The 21,588-nt window shown below is 39.1% G+C and overlaps 1 protein-coding gene and 1 long non-coding RNA gene across 10 annotated transcripts; one reads left to right on the forward strand and one right to left on the reverse strand.

Annotated features, from left to right (window-relative positions):
* Positions 1–251: 251 nt before the first annotated feature.
* On the forward strand, positions 252–13,857 carry LOC139971832 (tubulin epsilon and delta complex protein 1-like). Of its 9 annotated transcripts, XR_011794503.1 has the most exons (8): positions 719–854; positions 2,201–2,365; positions 3,452–4,018; positions 4,800–4,886; positions 5,293–5,478; positions 6,375–6,681; positions 7,503–7,607; positions 12,145–13,857. XR_011794503.1 is itself a non-coding variant. In XM_071978599.1 (7 exons), exons 1-6 carry the CDS (start codon positions 843–845, stop codon positions 6,669–6,671), a joined length of 1,314 nt encoding a protein of 437 aa, XP_071834700.1. In that variant the 5' UTR covers positions 719–842; the 3' UTR covers positions 6,672–6,681; positions 12,145–13,857. The 9 variants fall into 9 exon arrangements, 7 of the variants coding, with proteins under 7 accessions (XP_071834701.1, XP_071834702.1, XP_071834704.1 ...); XM_071978599.1 differs by lacking the exon at positions 7,503–7,607; XM_071978598.1 differs by lacking the exon at positions 12,145–13,857 and having other exon boundaries at positions 7,503–12,101.
* Positions 13,858–14,429: 572 nt separating this feature from the next.
* LOC139971837 (uncharacterized) lies at positions 14,430–19,185 on the reverse strand. Its single transcript, XR_011794505.1, has 4 exons — positions 19,171–19,185; positions 17,776–19,135; positions 15,491–15,622; positions 14,430–14,700 (listed from the first exon to the last, which is right to left on the reverse strand). It is a non-coding gene; the product is annotated as an uncharacterized lncRNA (long non-coding RNA).
* Between the last annotated feature and the right edge of the window lie 2,403 nt (positions 19,186–21,588).

Below are 21,588 nucleotides of genomic sequence, written 5' to 3' on the forward strand. Positions count from 1 at the left end.
TGTTGACAGATCCATTATACTGCAGGGGATGTTAATGACCAATGCTAAACAATATTCATTTTTATACCGGTTAACTAAATCAAATATGTAAATAAGTGTAAACTATTCGGGAAGATCAATCTAAGCACATTAAATGAATTACAGTTATCATTAAGCTTAATTGTTACCATATATACTTTATGTTTTCCCTAAACATTATGACCGATTCCTTCATCACATGATCTTCAAAGTTCAAGCATTGAATCGCTGAGTGTACGGGTTACATGTGATGCAATTATGTGACGTACCGATGGCTAGAACTAACTATGTCTACAGCAATGCAGTGAATAAATCCTGGTGCTGCCTTTCACTACTCCGAAATAGCTGGGGCCTAATTAATAATTTACAAAGTACCGAGAAATCTGCATAAGTACATACATATAATTACCGCTAATTACAAGATTAACTGCCTCTCTGCTTTTAAGTTTGAATTCCGTGATCAGGGTTACCTAGGCCTACGCTTGATATTGTTGAGTGTGTTCCATGAAAAACCCGCTCAATTTAAAAATAAAACGATAGACTACGTTAGTTTGCATTCGTCAGTGTTTTTTTTTTCACTAAAATTTGCACTTGGGATATATGATCTAATGTAAGTGACTTAAAAACCGATGAACTGGATAGTTTGAGGACTAACGTTAAACCTAGTAAAAGATGGGCTAGGCCTAGGCACTGTTATAGTCTTAACATGTATTATAATAGGTAACTAGGCCTACCTACGCAAGTCTTCTCTGCCAACTGTTGCCTACAGAGCCGTAATCGGCTCTGGTTGCCTAAAAGTACTACTACTAGTAGAAGTTGTAAGTATGGCATATCAAGTGAGTCTACCAATGTGTTTTTGCAAAGTTAAAGTAACAGGTTTTTGTAAGGTTGTTAGGTTAATATTATCAACAGTTTTCCTCAAATTACACCCTTCTGAACTTTGTTTTATTATTTGTAGTGTCATAATTGTACAATAACATATAGGCCTGCTAGGCTATAGCAGGATTATGTATTAAACTTCAGGGCCAACCATGTATATTTCAGAATTCACGTTAGGAGACTACATCGTAGAACTTATAAAAACAAGAGATTATTGGGAAAGATAATCCAACAGTACTGGCTTTTAAAACATTGATGCACACATTTAAGTAAAAACCCATTGCAGAAGTAAAATAATTTGATAATTCATAAGATTTTTAAAGTGCAACCAATTGAATGTCTTGAGTGTGTTCAGGGTTATCAGTGGACACATCCCCCACTTTCTGCAGGGTAGGGGACACAATATCAAACCCCACCCCTATTGGTTTAGTGACTGAGTCGTGTAGGTGCTAGGCCCATCAGGCTCTTAATGACTAAGTAGGTTTACGATAATGTGAACGCCTGGACAGTTTAGACTATTTCAGTTAGTTTCCGTAAAATGATCATATTATTCTAATTTCATTAGTCAGTAGTGTGCAACCTCAAGATGTTTGGCATGCATTGTAGGAATGGCATTAAAAAAGAACACAAGGTTTATTTTATCCGCTCATCACGTAGACCTGTATGCAAGATCACAATTTTTTTTAGAATAACAATGAATGTTGAGACCTCCCAGATGTAACCTGCTTGAACAGAGTATCAGTCTAATGGAAACTATGGTTCATAAATAAATATATATTATATATCTTTTATATAGGCCTGTTAGTTTCACATCCCCTCCCTCCCATACCAGGGTTTATATGATTTGACTAAGAATATTGAGGGCACAGTCCCCTACAGGCCCATCCACTCAGCTCATTTTCCCCACCCCCAGTAGGTCCCCTTGTTTGGCATGTGAAACAAATAATGATAACACAAACATAACAATTAATTTACACCTCAATTCCCCATATGGGTTCCCCTCAGCATTGATAGGCTATGGCTACCATGAGACTGCCCTAGGGCAACAATTACCTGTGTAAAACAATGAATAAAGCAGACCTTATAAAGTAACATTTTGCCTCCTGGGCCCTTGGACCCCACCCGATCGATAAAGGCTGCAGCATGTCCTAGCTGACTCCTTCAGTTTTATCCATGTTCAGTCATTTATGAACCCCCCCCCCCCACTTTTCAATTCAGGCTGACGCCCCTGAGTCTCAGGGTACTACCTTTAATACCATATCTACTTTATTAATCATCTCTGTGATCTACTCTTCCCTTTCAGGTGCCTTACTTTTCAAGTCAAAGGATGGCATCGCAACCAGTCAAGGTTTCCTCATCAAAGATGAGACTTGCTATTGGAACTTTGTGCCAGTTCTTATCCCTCAGTGGCTTTTCTCCTATTTCTCCAGAAACACTTCGTCAAGCCAAATTCAACAAGAGAGAAGCTGTAAGTGAAATTCTGTCTAGCGATGTGCAGGATTTTCCAAGATGTTGAAAAGGGGGGGGGGGGGAGGGGGGGAGTTAGAGGGAATTCTTTATTTCCCTGACTTATGTAGGTATGGGCAGTTCTTTTTGTGGGCTGAGCATTCTGGAATTTGAGTGGTTCCAATGAATGATGATGGACAATGCACATGCCACTGATTCTTTCCAACTCTCACCTTGATTACCTGCCATCGCCAGAAAGGCCTACATTCAAGTAATATCGTAGCGTTTTTTTCCTGTCATCCTTGAGACAAATGTTTGTCCTTGGGTTGTTGCTGTAGATCAGGTTTGAGTATAAAGGGGTATCAGTGTTGTCTCCTATCTTCTAAAGTGCTAAAACAAATTGCTGACAGGTTTCAAAGTATTTTAATTTCCTGGAGTGCCACACCCTGCGAGATATTTCCCAGACATTGCAAAATTGGGTATAGTTAGACAATACAGGTTTCTTCAGAAATGGGAAATTCTCTAAAGATACCTGTTTTGGGAAACAGAACTGATAAACTTGAAATTAAATATGTGGTACTGAAGTTGTTTGTTTATTTGGTTGCATTATGACCTTAGTTGCCATAGCTTCTATGGAGTGTTAATGAATGTGTTATCTTTACCATCTGTTATTCTTTGAGATATTAGTTGAACCAGACAGTACATGATCGGTTCAATCGCATGAAAAACATCCTCACTTACAAATGTCCTCAGTATTGCAAAGTAACAAATTTTCCAAAGATGTGCAATTTTCCAAATGTGCTAGAATGGTTAGTAATGGTCACTTAGTGCTGACACTTCAGCAAGTGTGTTACTGATCAATACTTTGTAATTACTGACAATTCATTTCCCTACATGCACGTTGTCCCTCAAAGTACATTTGGAAATGTTTACCACTTGCTTTTACTTGGGGAAAGGCCTGGAGGGGTGGGGGGGAGATATTGATGAACTGTGAATTTAACCCTTCAAATGTTTTAATCAACATGCCACCAATGTGAAGGTCGCAAGGGGCCCCTCATGCTGAAAAAAATCTCACTTTTCATTCTCTAATATTGATATTTTCCGGCAGGTCGGTCCGTTACTTTCACTCCTGGCAGAGTTAATAGATTTCTCTACGGCCACGCAGTGCGCAAAGTCGCCTCAGTTCAACAGAGAGGAAACAGTTTATGTCGTCCATTCAGGAATGCTCTCGAGACACTTTCAAAGACGGCAGTTTTATCTGTGTCTGGACATTGACAATTCAACATGCCACAGTAGCAGAGAATTGCTGATTGCTATCGGCTGGTTAATCTGTACGGAAAGTCTTTTAAAGCAGATGCTGTTTTCGAAAGAAACTTCTAGCCTTCGGTCATTTCCAGACGTCTCTCACAAGCTGCAGGAGAGAAAAATATATATGATCAACACAAGGGAAGACATGGAAGCACCCAGCTCTTTTGAACAATATTTGAATGGACTTGTTTGGAATATGGGCAAATGTAGATTGGCAACTAAACAATGGTATTGGAAAGAGCAGGAAATAGTCAAACTGGCACACAAGATTCATGTCGCCACGCAGGGAGTCTCATTGGCTAAGAATCGGGTGTGTCTATCGCCAGCCGATGTCACGATTCTGAGGTACAAAGACAAATTAGAAAAGGTTGGTAAAAGTTTAGTTCCGCTTGTTTTCTTTTAAAGAAGTATCCATTTTTGTTTATCTGCTATCGAGAGAAACTTAACATTGAGAATCTGTTTTTAATTTTTTAGGATTTTTTTAGGATAATAAACATGAAAAAAAAAGGGGTAGTTGTGCTTTCATTTTTGACCCAGAACCATGGAAAACGTTCAAGGATTTTTTTTCCGGTTGTCCCTCTGACAACCGGGCCTTACCTGATGGTTTGTCTGATCAGCAAATTGGGTTGTCTGAGAAAATAATTGTAGCAAAATAACAATGAATGACCAACATGTAGACTCTAGGAGAGATTTGTACATTTGGTGAATAGAACACCAGCTTTCGGCCAGTAAAATGACTCTTTTGGTCTTATTTTTAGTATCTCCAAGGTAACAGAGGGGCAATATCAATATTGTTTAGTTAGGAGGCAATTCTGAATTTCATGTAAACAACTTGCTGTCCACCTGACAAACCACAGAAGCTGATATTGTTTCGTCCAAACAGAAAGTTGGTTGTCTCGGAAGATCGGATTACCACCATAAAGGTTGCCTTGAAAACCTAATAATGATAAAAGCGTCAAAATTAATAACATGGAGTATTTCATGTAAACATGGGGTGTCCTTATTGATGTTCTTCCTTTATAACAGCTTTGTTAATCAATGAAACCTATTTTGAATCTAGAATTGTTGTGAGTTTGTAAAACTCCTTCACATGAATTAGAAATGGTTTTGAAAATCACTTTTCTGCCGTTCTTTCATTTTCTTTTCAGCATCTCCATACAGTAGAGAAGGAGAACAGAAGACTTCAGATGTTTTTCCAGTGGTTAGAAAAAGAGGAAATATTTTGGCAGTGGATGGTATGCTGTTTGTAGTCTTTTATCATATCTAAGAGTACCAACAGTCAATATTCCTCCAAGCACATACTGTACATCCTCCTTAACATCTCCCCAGCTCCCATGAAAGAGGAACATTACCTTTGTAGGGATTCTTGTTATTTCCATATCTAGACCTTTTGCCCCCTTTAAAACTGATACACAATACAGTTTGAACACTTACTTAATCCCTGCAACATTAACCATTCATGTCTCAAGAAAACAGCACATAAACTGAATGTAAATTTCACTGGAATGCTTTATAGATTATGTCCCTCTTGTACATCTTTAAAATTAAGTTTACCTCTTTAATAAGATCTAGTATTAGCATTAAGCCCATCGAGTGAAGGTCTCCATGCTACAGAAGATAATTTTTCCTCGTCTGTTCCAGGAGAGCGTGATCGACGCTGAAAATTCCGAACGGATACAGAATGAAGACCCGGCTGCGAGATCCCAAGTTGACGACAGTTATCCATTTGATGATTACTCAAAGACTTTAGCAGATCTCAGTAGCCAGCTAGACACTACTTTAAAAGAAGTTACTCAAAGAATGCAGTTTTATGACAAGTCGTTGATGGTATGTAAAGTTCCTGTTACCAATCTCGGTATGTAAACAATTATAAAAGTGCAAAACTGTTAAAGAAAATGTATAATGTTATTAGAAAACATACAATGTAGGTTTCAAGAGATGAATGTTAAGGAATGCCTTCCATGCAATCTTGAGGATGTATGTAGAGTAGTAGTGTAGACTGGACAGGAACATGTCACGGGATTGCTATAGTTGGAACAGAGTGTAGATGTAGTAGAGTAACTAATGTATGATGTTCATATTAAAATGTAAACAGTATTTTTCAAATGACAGGTGTTCTGCACAAACCATCAATGCAAAAGTGACACTGAAAAGTACCAACAAAATGCTGAATGTTGGCATGTTGTATTTTACAATCATTTCCAAAATAATCTTGTTGTAGAGAATATTTGTAGAGTGTGGATCATCTTTAGTGGATGTTGGTGGTTATGGGGGGATGGAGGGGGGCTCAGAGTAGGGTTGGGAAACGTGTATACTTGGTATAACATTTGGTACAGCTGGAAGACAGTAAGAATGGTGACTTAAAATATTTGTATATAATCATAGATTTTTTTAGGTAATTTTTTTTTGATTGTCATTATATTTAACCGGGTATATTTTTCTTCTTTGTTCATTGCAAAAGAGTTACCAAAGAAATTGAAGCATTTCTAGTCATGAATATAGCTTTTGTAAACTGTGTGACGTGATTCTTGACTTATTCATCATTGTTCATTCTTGTTCAATCTTGTTCATTGTTCATTCTTGACTTATTCAAGGGGCAACATTTCCAATTGTATTATTTGCATCATTGCTTATCAAGAGAACAGAATGTTTTTGTTAAGTCCAAGTATTTCATTCATTATGTGTATGAAGTCATTGGCCCACTCGAATAACTTTCTACACAGGAAAAATCTGTGCCCAGCGGCGAAACAGGCAATCCGCTTGATGTCAGATTCCAATTTGTACCAAAGAGAGTGAAAGACCACATTCCCAAATCCATCGTTCATAGTCAGTCGGATTGGAGCCCAGTCGGAGGAATAAAAGACATCGAAGAGGAAATTTTGATTCTCTCCAAGAGGTTGAGTTCTCTAGAAGCAAAGCTATTGGAACAGAGGGATGCCTTCTCATGTTCGTGTACGGAAATGTTGGCATCAATCGATGGAGTGGTGTCAATTCCTCCTATCTTGTGTAACCAGAGATAGCAGTTTATGGGTAATTTAATGAGATTGATTTATTGCCATGGAATGTTATCCCTTTCCTCCTGTTTGTGTGGATGAAGATAGTTAGTATGGTGTCATTACAAATGCAGGCTATTTGAGTTGGGGCGTTCTTATCCTTGCGTATGTCCAAAGAATGTTTGCATCAATCAGAGGGGTGCGTGGTGACCGTTCCCACTGTTAAAAGTGCACCAGGATAACTCTTTGTGACCTCCAGAAGGGCCCCTGTATTTAAACGGGCATCGAGTTACTGGCTTACTGTAGGTTGCAACCCTTATTGTTATTTTTAAGAAGAAACTAAAATCCTGCAACTTTATAGTATGACATTGAAGCATTTTTTTAAGATCCAACCAAGCTAACAGCTATATTAAAGGAAGTTTTTAGTGGCAGTCTTTTGGGTATATGAAAACAAAACATAATTTTTTCATCTCAACAGTCCTAGTGCAGAAATTTTTTCATCCTACGTTTCAGGAGAAGTGAAATTTTTAACCTCGAGCCAATTTAATCTAATATATTTTGAACAGTGAACGATGAGCGACTGTGACATCATCGCGGCACTTCATTTCAGGGGCTGCAGGGACGCTGTCATTAGCAAGCTACACTGAAGTGAGGAAAGTTTAAATTTCTGAAAATAAAATAGCTATTTAGATGGAAATTACCCGGTGAAGTTGCAAGTTAGCAATCTTTTGGAGAGTTAAAACGTTCCAGATTTCCCTAATTAGTTCGTCTTCATAATATGTTGTTCAGATCATATTTTTTTAATCACAGCCGTACGCTAAGGCCATGCTTAGAGAGTGAGATCTTTTGTATTCACAGCCATACGCAAGTCTGTACACATTCCTGTGTATTGTATCGAGGCCAAGCTTAGAATGAGATCTGACCGAGTCTGACCAACGTGCCGCACTGACGTCACGTCTCAGCGTAAGTCAGTCTTTGATTCAAATTTTCTGGCAGGACGGGCCAACGTTTCAAGCATGCTATCACAGAAACAAAAAATTCATCACAGGGGAAGGCTTGGGGCGATACCAAGACAAAAAATGGTATGATCGGAAGGACTAAATCCCATTTTTTCCACAAATAAATTCCTTTTAAGGAGTGATCAAGACGGTCATCTCGAGAAGATTCACAACCTTCTCCGTCGAGACCTTGTCATTCGGATCTAAATTCAGAGCTAAAACGTGACGGGACAACTGGAAATAAAAAACTGGAAATAAAAAAAAAAGGCGGAGTGTATAGCCTAGTGGTTAACGCCGGCGTCTCCCAGTCATGAGATCCCCGTTTCGATTCCCCGCCGACAGCAATGTGTGTCGTCTGGCAAGGGTGTTGTTCAATAACAACTTCCCGACATGGACGTTAAATGGATGTGTGCCGAGAGATTGGCTTCGGTCAGCTTGCGAGTCTAAAAGCCTCCATGGCTTCTTTCGCGAGTTCCTGCTTGCAGGAAGATCACATATACATACATACATACATACATACATACATACATACATACATACATACATACACGCATACATACATACATACATACATACATACATACATACATACATACATACATACATACATACATGTACCGCAAGCTATAAAACAAGCAGTTATTTCTCTCATTTAATTTACGCCCCAGTATAGTAGAAGAACTGCAGCCGCTACACTCGTCAAACCATGTCTTTGATGAAAGGCTCTTCATAATTACACAGGTAAATTACACTCGGTCATGGCGGACGGAGTATCTGGAAGGGAAGGGATGATATACCTCAGTCCCTCCTAAGTCCCCCACCCCCCACCCATTCAGTTTTGGACACATTTGTTAAGAAGTTGACTTAATATTTCACATAAAATTAAGTGGCATGTTTGGTAATTCACGGTGCTATCTGCACCTGACTATGCAAGGGCGTAGGAACCGGGGGGCTGGGGGGCACTAGCTCCCCAGTGAAAAATATGGGGGGGCGGAAGTATCATTCCGCCCCCCCCCCCCCCCGCTCCGCAAGTCAGAAAACCCCTTTTTCATTTCCAAATGAGAAAAAAATCTCATTTGGAGCACCAAATTGCATTTTAGGCCAGGTGAAAATGCAAAATTCTTTACAAAATGGAGTGGGAGTTGAAGTGTGCTATATTGCACCAAATTGCATCTGAGGCCACCTGGAAATGCAAAAAAATTCCAAAGGGGAGGGGGACACCCCCTCCCCTCAGAAAATTTTGGGTGACATAAGCCTTTCTAAGTACCACCATTTTGCATGTAGGCATCACCAGGATTTCAAAAAAATTCAATTATACCCCTCCCCCAGGACTCTCAAGAGTTGAGAGCTATGCATACATATCCTTGTTATGATATATTTATGCATATTTATTATATGTGTTGAATTGCATGCTTGGCTTGGAGGTCCTCCCTTAGCATTAGTAATATACATATGAGCAAAGTTGTCAGTGAAGCTGAAATCTCATTGGATATCAGAAGGATATCACAGTAAACTCCAGCAAGTGGATAATTAAAGAAAGTAATAACCGACAAACCGACATGGTTCTTCGCAATAAAGTCATTATGTATGTATATGTATGTATGTATATTAGATCCTCCTGCAAGCAGGAACTCGCGAAGAAGCCGCATTGGCTTATCAAAGCCGCAAGCTGACCGAAGTCAGTCTCTTACATTCATATTTAACGTCCATGATTATGAATTGTTAATTGTCAACAACTCTGTAACTGGACGACATACATTAATCTGGGAGTGACTCGAACTGGGGACCTTATGATTGAAAGGCACCGGCGTTAACCACTGAGCTAACACTCCATTAAATCAGCTTTTTACACTTTTTTACAAAAACAGAATTAATGTAATGAACCATATGTCTCAATCTTTTCTTAATAGTGTCTTTCACAAAACTTGTTTTTTTTCTATCCTTTTTGTAATTTTTTTTTTTTTTTGTGGCTATTTTAAGACGAACATTCCAACTTTCTCTGTTTCCTGCACATAAAATCAATATCAAAGAACTCTGAAAAAATAGGCATTGTGATTATTTCTGTCTCAAAGTCTTCAGAAGTACATTTAATTTTAACATCTCACTTGTGCCATTCAGATCCATTGCCCACTCCCACACCGTACAAACAGAGACGAGGAAGAGCTTTTGCTTTGGCAGTGAAAATTGTGAAAATATATTCACAGTGTATAAACAATGTCATGTAGAGCTCTCATTCATTAATGACAATTATTAATGGAATGGTTTCAAAAGTGGCAGAGCTGATTTGCTAGAGCTAAAATTGATTAAAAGACAATGACCTTTTATTCATACATCTATGTGACTATATTCCACATCGGAAGACTATTCTCTCTGGATGCTGAAACATCTTGGAATAACAACTCTATTATGTAAAATCCTTCCCAGTAAATGACACGGTTCATACCCACAATGGAGTGCTACAAATAATGAGCTGTCTATCTCAGACCTTTTCTGGTTCTCACTTAATTCTTGGACAAATTCACCTTACTTGCTCCACATTAGTCGATAGTTATGTAGAATTGTGAGCAAAATTGTATGGCAAGGAATCACAAAGCCGAGTGGCTTCCTGGTTATATATGGTATCATCCGCCTCGTGACGTCATCAATGAAGTATCGGTAGCCCCCCCCCACGCTTCTCAAGCCAGCATAATTATCGATAACGGACCCATATAAATTGTACATAGGAACTGTATTGTCTATGTAACGAGCCCCTGATAACACATATGTGTACCGTATATTCTCAAATCGTTGTAACGCGCATTTTGTGGACAGATGAAACGATTGCGCAGCAGTGTATATATTTACAAAGGTACACAACACGCTCTAAACGGAACAAAGTTGATCCTATATGGACGGCGGCCATGTTTCTTTGCACTTTCATTCCGTATTTTGGTACAATATGTTCCAATGGCAGTCTTCATCAATCATTCATTATGCTTCCATGTGTGTTGATAATCAATAACGTGTGCATTACAGCTGGCCTTTATTTGCCACTGTAGATAACTGTGTCGGCTTGTGATATACTTAGGGCAGCCTGACAGAATTCAAGGAAGGCTACTCACAGTGCGCACACGTAAGATGCGCAGGAATAATTCTTATTATTATCCACCCAAATGCAGTGTGGGGGTCGGGTGGGGTAATCCCCACCAGGGAAAATACCCCACCAGGGAAGATGCCCTGATGATTTAAGAAATATATTTCTTCATGAGATGATTATGATTGCGTTTATTCTTGCCTTGAACAACTGTTCTCTGTTTCCACCGACCAGCCGTGCAGGGGGATCAAAACAGAGGATATGCTCTACTTTCCGGAGGGCTGTCTCCTCTCCCACTTCCTCGTGAGCTCCCTGGAGCGTTTTCTATCAAAACAGGCAGTTTGCCACCATGTCAGGGGCTCAAAACAGGTGTTAGGCACATGTTCTTACCGGACGGGGTCTCCCCTCTCTGAACTCCCCTGCAGGGCGCTTTCAAATGCTATAGCTTACAGAAAACAAAATCATTCAAGAGGTTGGATGGATATATGATGGTAGTGTGTACTGGACATATTACCGGATAATGAGGACCCTGAAATATTAAGTATTATAATGAAAATAAATTCTATTAGGAGCCTTCATGGTATATTTCGTTGCATCATTTATCAACTTAAAAGTGCTGTCAGTTTGAAGTGAACATTTTCGAAAGATGAAATAAAAAACATCGTATACTGAAGTTTTAATTTGAAAGCAGAACGTGAGGCTAAGAGCTTTATGAGTTGCTAATTCTGTAGGGTAATGTGTTGAGTTACATTTTGGACAACAACCTTTTAGTTGGGACATTGGGAGGCATTTCGCCACTATCGTTATACTCGCATGCTGAGTGTGCAGTAACATGACCAGTTCAATTCAGTCCTATATAACAGTCTGTCGAGGATGAGCCTACGCCAGGGGTAAAAGGGTCAGAGAATAAGGGTTGGGGCTCAGAGTGGCGGATGGGTCGCACCATTTTAATAGCTAGTTATTAACCGTATATAGTTCAGTATAAAGGCAATAGAATGTTTTGTCAACCAATCTTTATTTTATTATCTCTTCACTATACATATAATGAGTCTGATTCCGTCGTTGTAATTAACTTTTATGTTATTGACGTTAATACAGTGATTTATTTGATTTCCCTTTCTTTGACGCCCAGCTGCCTGCAGTGATAACGACGTTATCATCTCTGTTGCTTGTTATATATCTTGGGTCGAACAACCTTTAAAGGGGCTAAGCAATGAATCCCAGCCAAGCAATTAATGTTAGACGCCCTCTATTCGGCATCACCAACAAACTCTTCGTTTTCAAGTGCACCTGACGTTATCAACGATGACGTTTTTTTTTTAAATATCACTAATCATCAAATCATTTAAAGATTCTGAAAATTCCACTCACCCCTCCCCCCCCCCCCCTTTTTGCCGTTTTTCCCCTTTTCATTTCTTTCTTCTATCAGAGGTTCACAAGCTGTTATAACGTCAGGGATGCACTGAGAGTCTGTCCAGGCGTCGTTTTTCGAAGCAAGAATATTTAGGTGAATTTCTCGTACCATTTAATAACCTGATCGCAGTACAGCTGATATTTCTTTCACTTGCTAGACAACACTGGGGCTCCTGTTTCCGTTCTTCAGGGTTGACGCTGCTATGGAACGCTTAAACGGACAATGTTCAATAACTTTGTGTCACATAATGAGGGGGAAAAAATACAAGTCATTATGTAAGGGTTCCTTTTACGCAGCATAATGACCACGGCTTGAATTTATATTGGGCAGTAGCTGTCAGCTGTGACAGAGAGGTCGCCATTTCGGACAAAAATCATATTGTCTTTATTATATGCAGTTGTTACTGCCGCATAATGACTGGACGTTCTGAGTTACGTAATACTGGTATTTACACTTGCTAAAATGAGCTTGACAAGCTGGTTAGGATGGTGAACTGTATAGCCGTCATCAGTGTAAATGAGTTTGCACGGTGAGTGTTTTGTATGTACCTATAACCTTAAATGGGGCGCACAACGGGGGACGAGGGGTGGGGCATTACCCTCCACCTCCATCGTTGCATGGTCGGAGATATCTGATATATGATCCCGGAGCACAAGGGGCACTGAGGCGTGGATCCACGGCTTGGAATGCTCACTGTCGTTCATGAACCTTAAACAACAAAACTTCAAAAGTAGTTATTGACACAACATTGCATTTAGACTTAATGATATATGTAAGTTTTAGTTTAAGTATGCCTTAGAATGCACCACTAAACCCCAAGACCCCAGGCACTGGGTGTCGGCTACACCAACCCCAAGGCCACACGCCTCTTTTATTAAATCCTGGATCCATCTCTGGCCCAATTGCCCAAAGATTTATGCGCTAAATCAGTCCTTCCCACCTTTGAAATCATGTGCACATTGCTGGTGTACTCGGGGCTTCGGGAAAGTTAGCAAAAGCTAGTGGAAGGGCTAGTAGACCCGCTAATTCCTACCGGGGCTCATATCAAAATGAGCTATTCTCGCATTTATAAACTTGTATATATAATTATTTCAATTTTGGTTTCAACACTAAAAACCTGCATACAAATATTCAATAAAAAAAAACGTGTAGGTCACGTACACCAAAATTATTTGAATTGACTAACAATGTTTTTGTTTTTGTTTGTTATCCATTGCAAGTTCATCGGGCAATAGAAAAACATTTTGCCAACTGACATGTCCTACCTATCATGGTATGCCCGTCGATCTTTGGGCTATTAAGCACTTGTAAGTTTCCATTACATGACTGTTCACAAATTGCAGCAGAACGGCGGTATTGGTTTACCATGTTTTCCTTTCAGTGAGGCTTTCACCTAGCCTTAGTACAAGGGCGGCGGAAGCACTTTTCATCCGGGGGGGGGGGGGGCACCAACGTCGAAGGGCACTTTGCAGAAAGTCGATTGGACTGATGCAGCCTGATATTTAGTATACCCTTTATATCTCTTATTGTATTATCTTATTTGCGTATACACATCACTCCATCAATGCCACCCCCCCCCCCCCCCCTCAAGGAAACAATGCATACTAGCACTGCAATATCTATTGTGCAAATTGGGAAACAAGGAAAAAGACAAAATGAGGTGAAATCATTATAAAGTCCAATTCCCTGCACACGCGATCGATACATGCATGAAAGCAAATGAAATATGTCAAAATACTGAAAGAAAAATAATTTTCTATGTGTTTTTCAATGGTTAAACTGATATTATTATGATATCATTATTATAGTAAAGACTTTCCCAATAATTCTAACCAATTTGGAAGGGTTATAACACAGCAAATGATTGTATGTTATTGGCATGCGATGTAATAACCAACGCATGCCTATATGATATGCACATTAACATGTTGAACGCGCGCATAGCGCGCGAAAAAATTTTGGTAATATTTTTCGGGCAAGTCGTTACAGCTCCCCAAATCAAATTGGGCTCCTACGCCTGTGGTAGTAAACATTTGAAACTTCCCGAAATATTTCTTTCGACGTGGGTTTTCGCTTTGTAAACTCTTTTTTTATGAACAAATTTTTATGTAGAAAAAGGGCACATTTTTAACCGGAGGAAAAGTGGGGGGGCACGTGCCCCCTGTGCCCCCTCGGTTCCTGGACTCCTTTTAGGCGGAGTGGTCTCCCAATTTGGCCAAGGAATTGATAAACTCCTGTTACAACGATTATATTCGCAATGTGAAACATTCTCGAGAAACAACAAGACGAAGACACACAGATAAAGTTTTGCTCCCTTCACCTTTATTTTCTATGTTTTCAGTTTCATTGAGCCTTACACCCAACGAAATATTGAAAATTGATAAAATAAAATAATAATTGGCTTATTGGATTTCCGTTGCCGTTTATTGTCGTCTTGTAGTTGTACCCCTCATCACCTCATCCTTAAAAATATTTGAAATCGGAATTGCTATACATAATGACCCCCTCTGACGAATCTATCTACGAAAAACTGGAAGACACGTCCTAGAGATTAATCCATCGCTACGTCACCTGCAAGAAAATAGATAGATAGTTAGCCAGTTAGATGGATATATATATATATATATATATATATATATATATATATATATATATATATATATATATATATATATATATATAGATAGATAGGTAGGTAGGTAGGTAGGTAGGTAGGTAGGTAGGTAGGTAGGTAGGTAGGTAGGTAGGTAGGTAGGTAGGTAGGTAGGTAGGTAGGTAGGTAGGTAGGTAGGTAGGTAGGTAGGTAGGTAGGTAGGTAGGTAGGTAGGTAGGTAGAGAGAGAGATAGATAGATAGATAGATAGATAGATAGATAGATAGATAGATAGATAGATAGATAGATAGATAGATAGATAGATAGATAGATAGCTAGCTAGCTAGCTAGCTAGATAGATAGATAGATAGATAGATAGATAGATAGATAGATAGATAGATAGATAGATAGATAGATAGATAGATAGATAGATAGATAGATAGATAGATAGATAGATAGATAGATAGATAGATAGATAGATAGATAGATAGATAGATAGATAGATAGATAGATAGATAGATAGAGAGAGAGAGAGAGAGAGAGGTGGAGAGAGAGAGATAGATAGATAGATAGATAGATAGATAGATAGATAGATAGATAGATAGATAGATAGATAGATAGATAGATAGATAGATAGATTAGATACATAGATAGATTAGATACATAGATAAGATGGATAGATAGATAGACACGCCCTACATGACATATATACATAGACCTGATATATATTCCTGATGTATACATACTTATAAGTATATGAAGGACTCACCTAGCAGACACACCGGGAGTTTACCTCCGACGGGTCATGTCAGGTTCTGTCATGTGGTTTATCCGTTTGTTCACTAGGTTCACTACTTGATTCACTACTTGGTTCGCTCCTCTTCCCCACGACGCCGTCATCCTAAATGTGAGGGGGTTGTGTGTGTGTGGGGGGGGGGGATGAGCAAACGCTGTTTAGTAAACTTATTCTTTTAATGCCAACTAACACATTAATAATGAGAGAACATTTCTTCACTAACATGGGCAGGATTGACGAGAGTGGATCAAAGGGGAGGGGGGGGGGGGGGTTGTACAGACCTGGGCATATATATCACTTAGGGGGATCGGGAACTGATGGGATGAAGAATAGCGTGTTCTTATTTTCATAATATACATGACTTAAAAAAGACGATGAACACTTCAAGAAAGTGGCCCGATGACATAATTAATGATGTCCCTGCTTATATAGCGAAAAGACGAATTTACAGCCCTCCCCCCCCCCTCCCATCCCCTTCCCTTACAGAAATTATATTGAAACCTTCCATATAATTGAACTTTACATTCATCAAGTGGTAATTTTATATAAATCTATAGAATATCTATAAATGATCACCCCCCCCAACCCCTCAACCCCCAAAAGGGTAGAAATAAGTAGAAAATTATTAGTACTCAAGCGATTATGAATTATTATAAATTAGTTACTACTATATCCAGGAGTATGCAGCGCCGTTTATTACCGTAAGCCTTTAAAGAGATATTCCGCGGTGGCTTGAAGTTAATTGTTCAACAAGAAGGGGGTGGCCCTGTGGTCGTTTGAATCTTACCCCTCGTGAAGAGGGACTGGCTTTATCGCAAGAAAAAAAAATGCTTAGATGCGAAATGGCGCATACTGGGGCATATTTAAGCTATAAAATAATTCAATAATTTGGCCACGCAAGGTTGTGCGTGTACACCCCACCCGTATCGCAAATTTAATTCTTCCCCGGCTGAAAGTAAAAAATATAAAAGAATAAACGATTTTCCTCCAGACAATGATAGGTAGTGGCAATCTCCTGCCCTGCCCCTCTACCCCCACCCCACGCCGATTGTAGCACGCCACTGTGCAAAATTATTTATTGCTGTTACGACAAGGAATTATTCAAATTTTCGACTATTTCATCTAAAATTCCACGATATTCTGAACGTTACGACTTTGGGTGTCAAATTTTTGATTTCTTATCCCCCAAAGTTCAACTACTTTATCTAAACATAACAAATGCATGTTTTCCGTTGCATTTTCCTCAAAATTTGTACTTCTATCTAGCTATTTCGAATGATATAGATTTTGTATGTTGTGTTGCGAAATATGGAAATCGTTATCTCGAAATTTATCTATTTAAAATCAGAAAAAAATCTATTTTCTTTTTAATTTCCGCTTTTTATTGAAATTGAGATTTTTTATGACAATATTTCCACATAAATTGTACAATTTTACAGTGGTTTTGTATTTTCACTTCAAAATTCGAAGGATTATGAGGTACATATAGAACGCAAATTTGATCATTTGAATGCCTGGTACTCATGATGAGTTGGAACATTCTTCTCTCACCCAACTTTTTTCAAAGTGTGTTGGGAGGAGAGGGGAGGTGCTGGCCCTGTTCCTACACCTATCTTGTTATTAAATCTCTTTCCGGCAATTATTTAAGAAAACACAATTTAGCTCGCAAGTAGAGACTTTGCGTTCTGCTACCTTTTTTTTTGCGTCCGTAGTAAAACTTATAGGTTGAAGGTTTACAGCCCTGTATCAATAAGACTAGGCCTATACGACTTTACAACGGCTAGCCCCTTTATGTAGGCTTGTCACGCGCACATTATAACCTGTACAAACCCAAGACTGCATCATTCATTCTCTCATACGGGTGCGCTGCATCTGGGGGAAATTCCCTTTGTGTGCAGTCACAGACCGGCGCTTGCAACTCGGTAGTTACAAATTACCTCACAAGGCCTCTATTTATACACATGTATGTGTGAAGACTGAAGAGATGCCATGGAGATTTAGTGCCTCGCCCAGGGACATGACATCAAGTTTAAGTCCATTGCTTTTACATTTGACATACCACGCTCAACGACTCGTCACAACTTAACCTTCATTTGGTGAAAGTATATATAGATACAGCTGATTGACAATGTTTGCCTAATTTTGCAGTCTTCTTGTTATTATTGTTCGCTAAAATTTGGTGACCAGACATGAAAAGCCGCCGCTTTAAAAAATAAGGGGGGGGGGGTAAAAGTAACAGTAAAAAACAAACAACTTACTACTTTAACTTCTTGAAACTCGGCTTCGAACTGCCCCGCTTCGACTTCGATCACCAAATTCGCACTGATAGCCAGAAGCGCCACGAGCGTCACGATCAGGTACTTGTTCATTTTGTTGAATTGTCTGAAACTATTCTTCTGCAAATGGGATATAGGCTATCGCTCTGTGGTCTTATATACAGCTTTACTGAGCCTGAACGACGGCGTGAGTGAATACCGGGGTACTTGTTTCGAAATGTCAGTGGGTGCACGTGCATCATCATCATCATCATCGTCGTCATCATCATCATTGTTTGCAGGACAAACTTTTATTATATTAGTCGGGTATACCTACCAACAAAAGTCGCATGTTTCATCCTACAAGATAGTAAATGAATGTCCCGCAATGAAGCGAACTTTTGATTTATATACAATATATATAAGTATACACTGGGTCTGTAACCACCCCCCCCCCCCTCCACAATTGAATTTCCTTTTTGCAACACATACTAAAAAAAAAAAGCCCGAGGAATTAAGTGTCCCCCTATGGAGGATAGATGAACTTGTGAGGTCTCAATTATGCGCGAAATCAGCGTTACCGAAAGCTTAATAACTCCCCTCCCGATTCTCTCCCCACTTCTTCCCCTCCCCATGGCTCAATTTGCAATAATTCACCTAAACTTATAGTTTGACTTTTAATTTACATCGTTCTAGCAATGCCGGCATACTAAACTTCTTCAGGAACATGGAAATTTATGACTTAGATCTTTATAAGTATAGTTTATGTTGACTGTGTATTGATTCATATATATATATACCAGTAATCTTTCTTTCTTTCTTCAAGTAAGGCATAATTGTTCATTGTTCAAAAGGAATGTTTTCTAATTTTCTTTTCCTGATTAGGCATAAATAGTCATGTTTGATTATTACACTGTTCTCCATAAATGTCTAGAATTTGTATATATCTATGAAATTCTTATGGAAAGAACACAGTTCCAAAAAAATATGTCTTATTATTCGCGCAAGAACTGATAAAGAAGGTTATTACACTCCGTCTCCGTCTGAATTATGTGCCCCGGGTTCTTTTTGCTTGGAAAAGCGTTTGATTGGTCCGTTTGCGTCGAAATGAAGCTGCAGTAAGTCACCTGTGTGGACATATTGCAGGCGTATATAGGCCTAATTAATATTTTTTAAATCGAAACTAATGAAAAATGTCGTTTCAACAATTGTATTGCTTCCGGGGCTTTAAATTGTATTAATATAACAGTGATTTATTGTAATAGAAAACGAGATATCACGCCAAGAAATATATAAACATGTATGAAATCGAATATATAAGTACAACCAAATATATTTGGTCAGGGTGTTTTCCTATATTTACCTGTTGATAATAAAGTTGTGTTTTCCTATATTTACCTGTTGATAATAAAGTTGTCATCTCAACTGTACAGCCAACGCAGTCTAAGCAGCAACTAAAACAATCGTTGTTTTCTTTCTATGTTGCTTTCTTCCACTTTTAAATTGAGACTAAAATAATCACTTTAATTGTTTGTAGTTTTTGTGTTTTTTCGTTTTAATTTCTTAGTTAAATACGTTCAGTGTCACATGCAAAATACAAGAGATTCTTCAGACCAACTTGAATAAGAGTAAACAACACCGGCAAAGAAATGAGAGACGCCACAAGAAGAGAAATGGTTAAGAATAAAACCCTTGTGTAGATTTCCATATTCGAATTTCTAGTGCCGAACGTCGGCCCTTCCTCCGGGAGGGTGACCGTCGGGGCGAGACTTTGAAAAGCAAGCGATATATTTTGCATAAAAAATATTGAAACTCAAAGACGACTTTCAAAAGGTGTTAGAGAGTCCTATAACTAAATCACAGGGAACCATATACAGAAACCATAAGAAAAAGCGATCCGCAATTTGTCCCCCACCCCACCCCCGTAAAAGAAGTTAGGTTGAGCACATATATATATATATATATATATATATATATATATATATATATATATACCAGGGGCGTATCCAGGATTTTCTAATCCAGGGGGCGCGAATTACTATCTAAGCGGAGCGCCACCATCGGTTGGCGCGGAGCGTACAAGAAAATTTCTGGTTTTGATACCCCCCAGATCACCGGAAATGGCACTTCTCGGGCTTGAAAATGACCAACCAGATGTACACTTTTGCCTGAGAACCAAGTATTTCCCAACAGTTTTTTTTTCCATCCATAACCTTTTTGAAGATTGTTACCAGTCACACATCATGTTCGACCTCATTGCATGTCCTGTGGATCATTGCTTTTGTAGGTGATTCTACGTCACGGCCCACAATATCTGAAAGCCCCACTTTTCAAGGTTTTAAGACCATTATTTGTTCAGAATTTGAAAATTCACATTTCTCGTGAATAAAATCACTTCAAACTTAACATACCCATAATGTTGCACAAAATTCAATCTATGGACAACCAATATAGAAAAACTTCCTTCAACCCCTAACAGACAGGTCAAAATTGCACGAGTAGAGGGAAGTTTGATGAAGAATATTGGTCAGGAAATTTTCCAAAATTCAGACACAATTAATTTATTGGTGTAGAAACATTAAAATGTCTTGTAACGGCTATTATAAAACTTCGTTGAAGGAAATGAAAAATACCAGATATTTCCGATATCAGATATTTCGAAACCGAACACTACACACATAGGCGTAGAAGGCGCGGGCTGCAGCCCCCCTCCCCCCTCCCCAACCAAATTTTTCCCCTGAAAATTCGGGCAATATGCTGAGAATTTTTCTGGCACCTACTAAAAGAAAAATAAATAGCAATGATGCAACTTAAGGGAATGAATAGTTTAAAAATTATCTCCTTGGTAATTAAAATAAAGTTCTAAGCTTGGCCGACTAATTCGCCATTACTACTGTAAAAGAGAGTTTTGATATAATTGGACCTGTATGCTTTTTCTCCATCTACATAAGACATTTCGTTGTTTACATTAGCATCCGGCGGTATACTGCGCAACTTTCACGAACCGTACGGTACACGATGCCATGCGATTTAATGACCGATGCTTGCTTATATGATATTGACATTAACTTGTTGAACGCGCGCGAGACGCGCGAAAAATTTTGCTTATATTTTTCGGGCAAGTCGTTACAGCCCCCAAATCCAATTGGGCTCCTAGCTACGCCTTTGACTACACACATAGACAGTTTTGAGGCTGTTCATGCTGGAAAATGCATTTTCATGCTCACTGATATGATGTGATATCTGCTCTTTGCTTTACAAATTCGTAAAGGCGTGTAGCGAGTAATTTGCCAAGGGAGGGGCGAAGCTTGTAGGCAAACTATCTAAGCGTAGCGCCACCATGAGTTGGCGCGAAGCGTACAAGCCTTATAGTTTTGGCCGAAAATGCCTCCCAGATCGCTGGAAATGACACTTCCCAGGCCTTGTAAGTTGCATCTAAGCATTGTCTATTTTGAAATTACTAGCGATATCATAAAGAAAATTTGCTCAGGGGTGGAGGGGGGGGGGGCGGTCGCCCCCTTCCCGAAATGCGTCATGTTCCCCGACGACTCGGTCGAGTTCAAGACCAGCCACAGTTGGTTCCATAGCACAATTGTAACAATTGTTTAAGGCGTCCATACACACACACGCGTTATGATAGACCATATATAGTATATATATATAGATACATTAGTGAGAGAGGAAAAATGGAAACGTCAAAAATGGAGTTGTCGGTGTAAGGGGTAGGGTGAGGCGCACACCCCCTACGTAATACTCGATCTGTCACTGGCTACCCTGTGTATATAATAGGGGTCAGCGTTGTAATTATGACTGTTC

The sequence above is a fragment of the Apostichopus japonicus genome, chromosome 8 (genome assembly GCF_037975245.1).
Source record: "Apostichopus japonicus isolate 1M-3 chromosome 8, ASM3797524v1, whole genome shotgun sequence".
Taxonomy (NCBI): Eukaryota; Metazoa; Echinodermata; class Holothuroidea; order Aspidochirotida; family Stichopodidae; genus Apostichopus; species Apostichopus japonicus.

Bases quoted from the DNA above. Each gene is read 5' to 3' on its own strand.
- LOC139971832 (XM_071978599.1), top strand. The intron at 2,366-3,451 runs GTAAGTGAAATT...ATTTTCCGGCAG, and splicing joins AATTCAACAAGAGAGAAGCT to GTCGGTCCGTTACTTTCACT. The intron at 4,019-4,799 runs GTTGGTAAAAGT...TTTTCTTTTCAG, and splicing joins ACAAAGACAAATTAGAAAAG to CATCTCCATACAGTAGAGAA.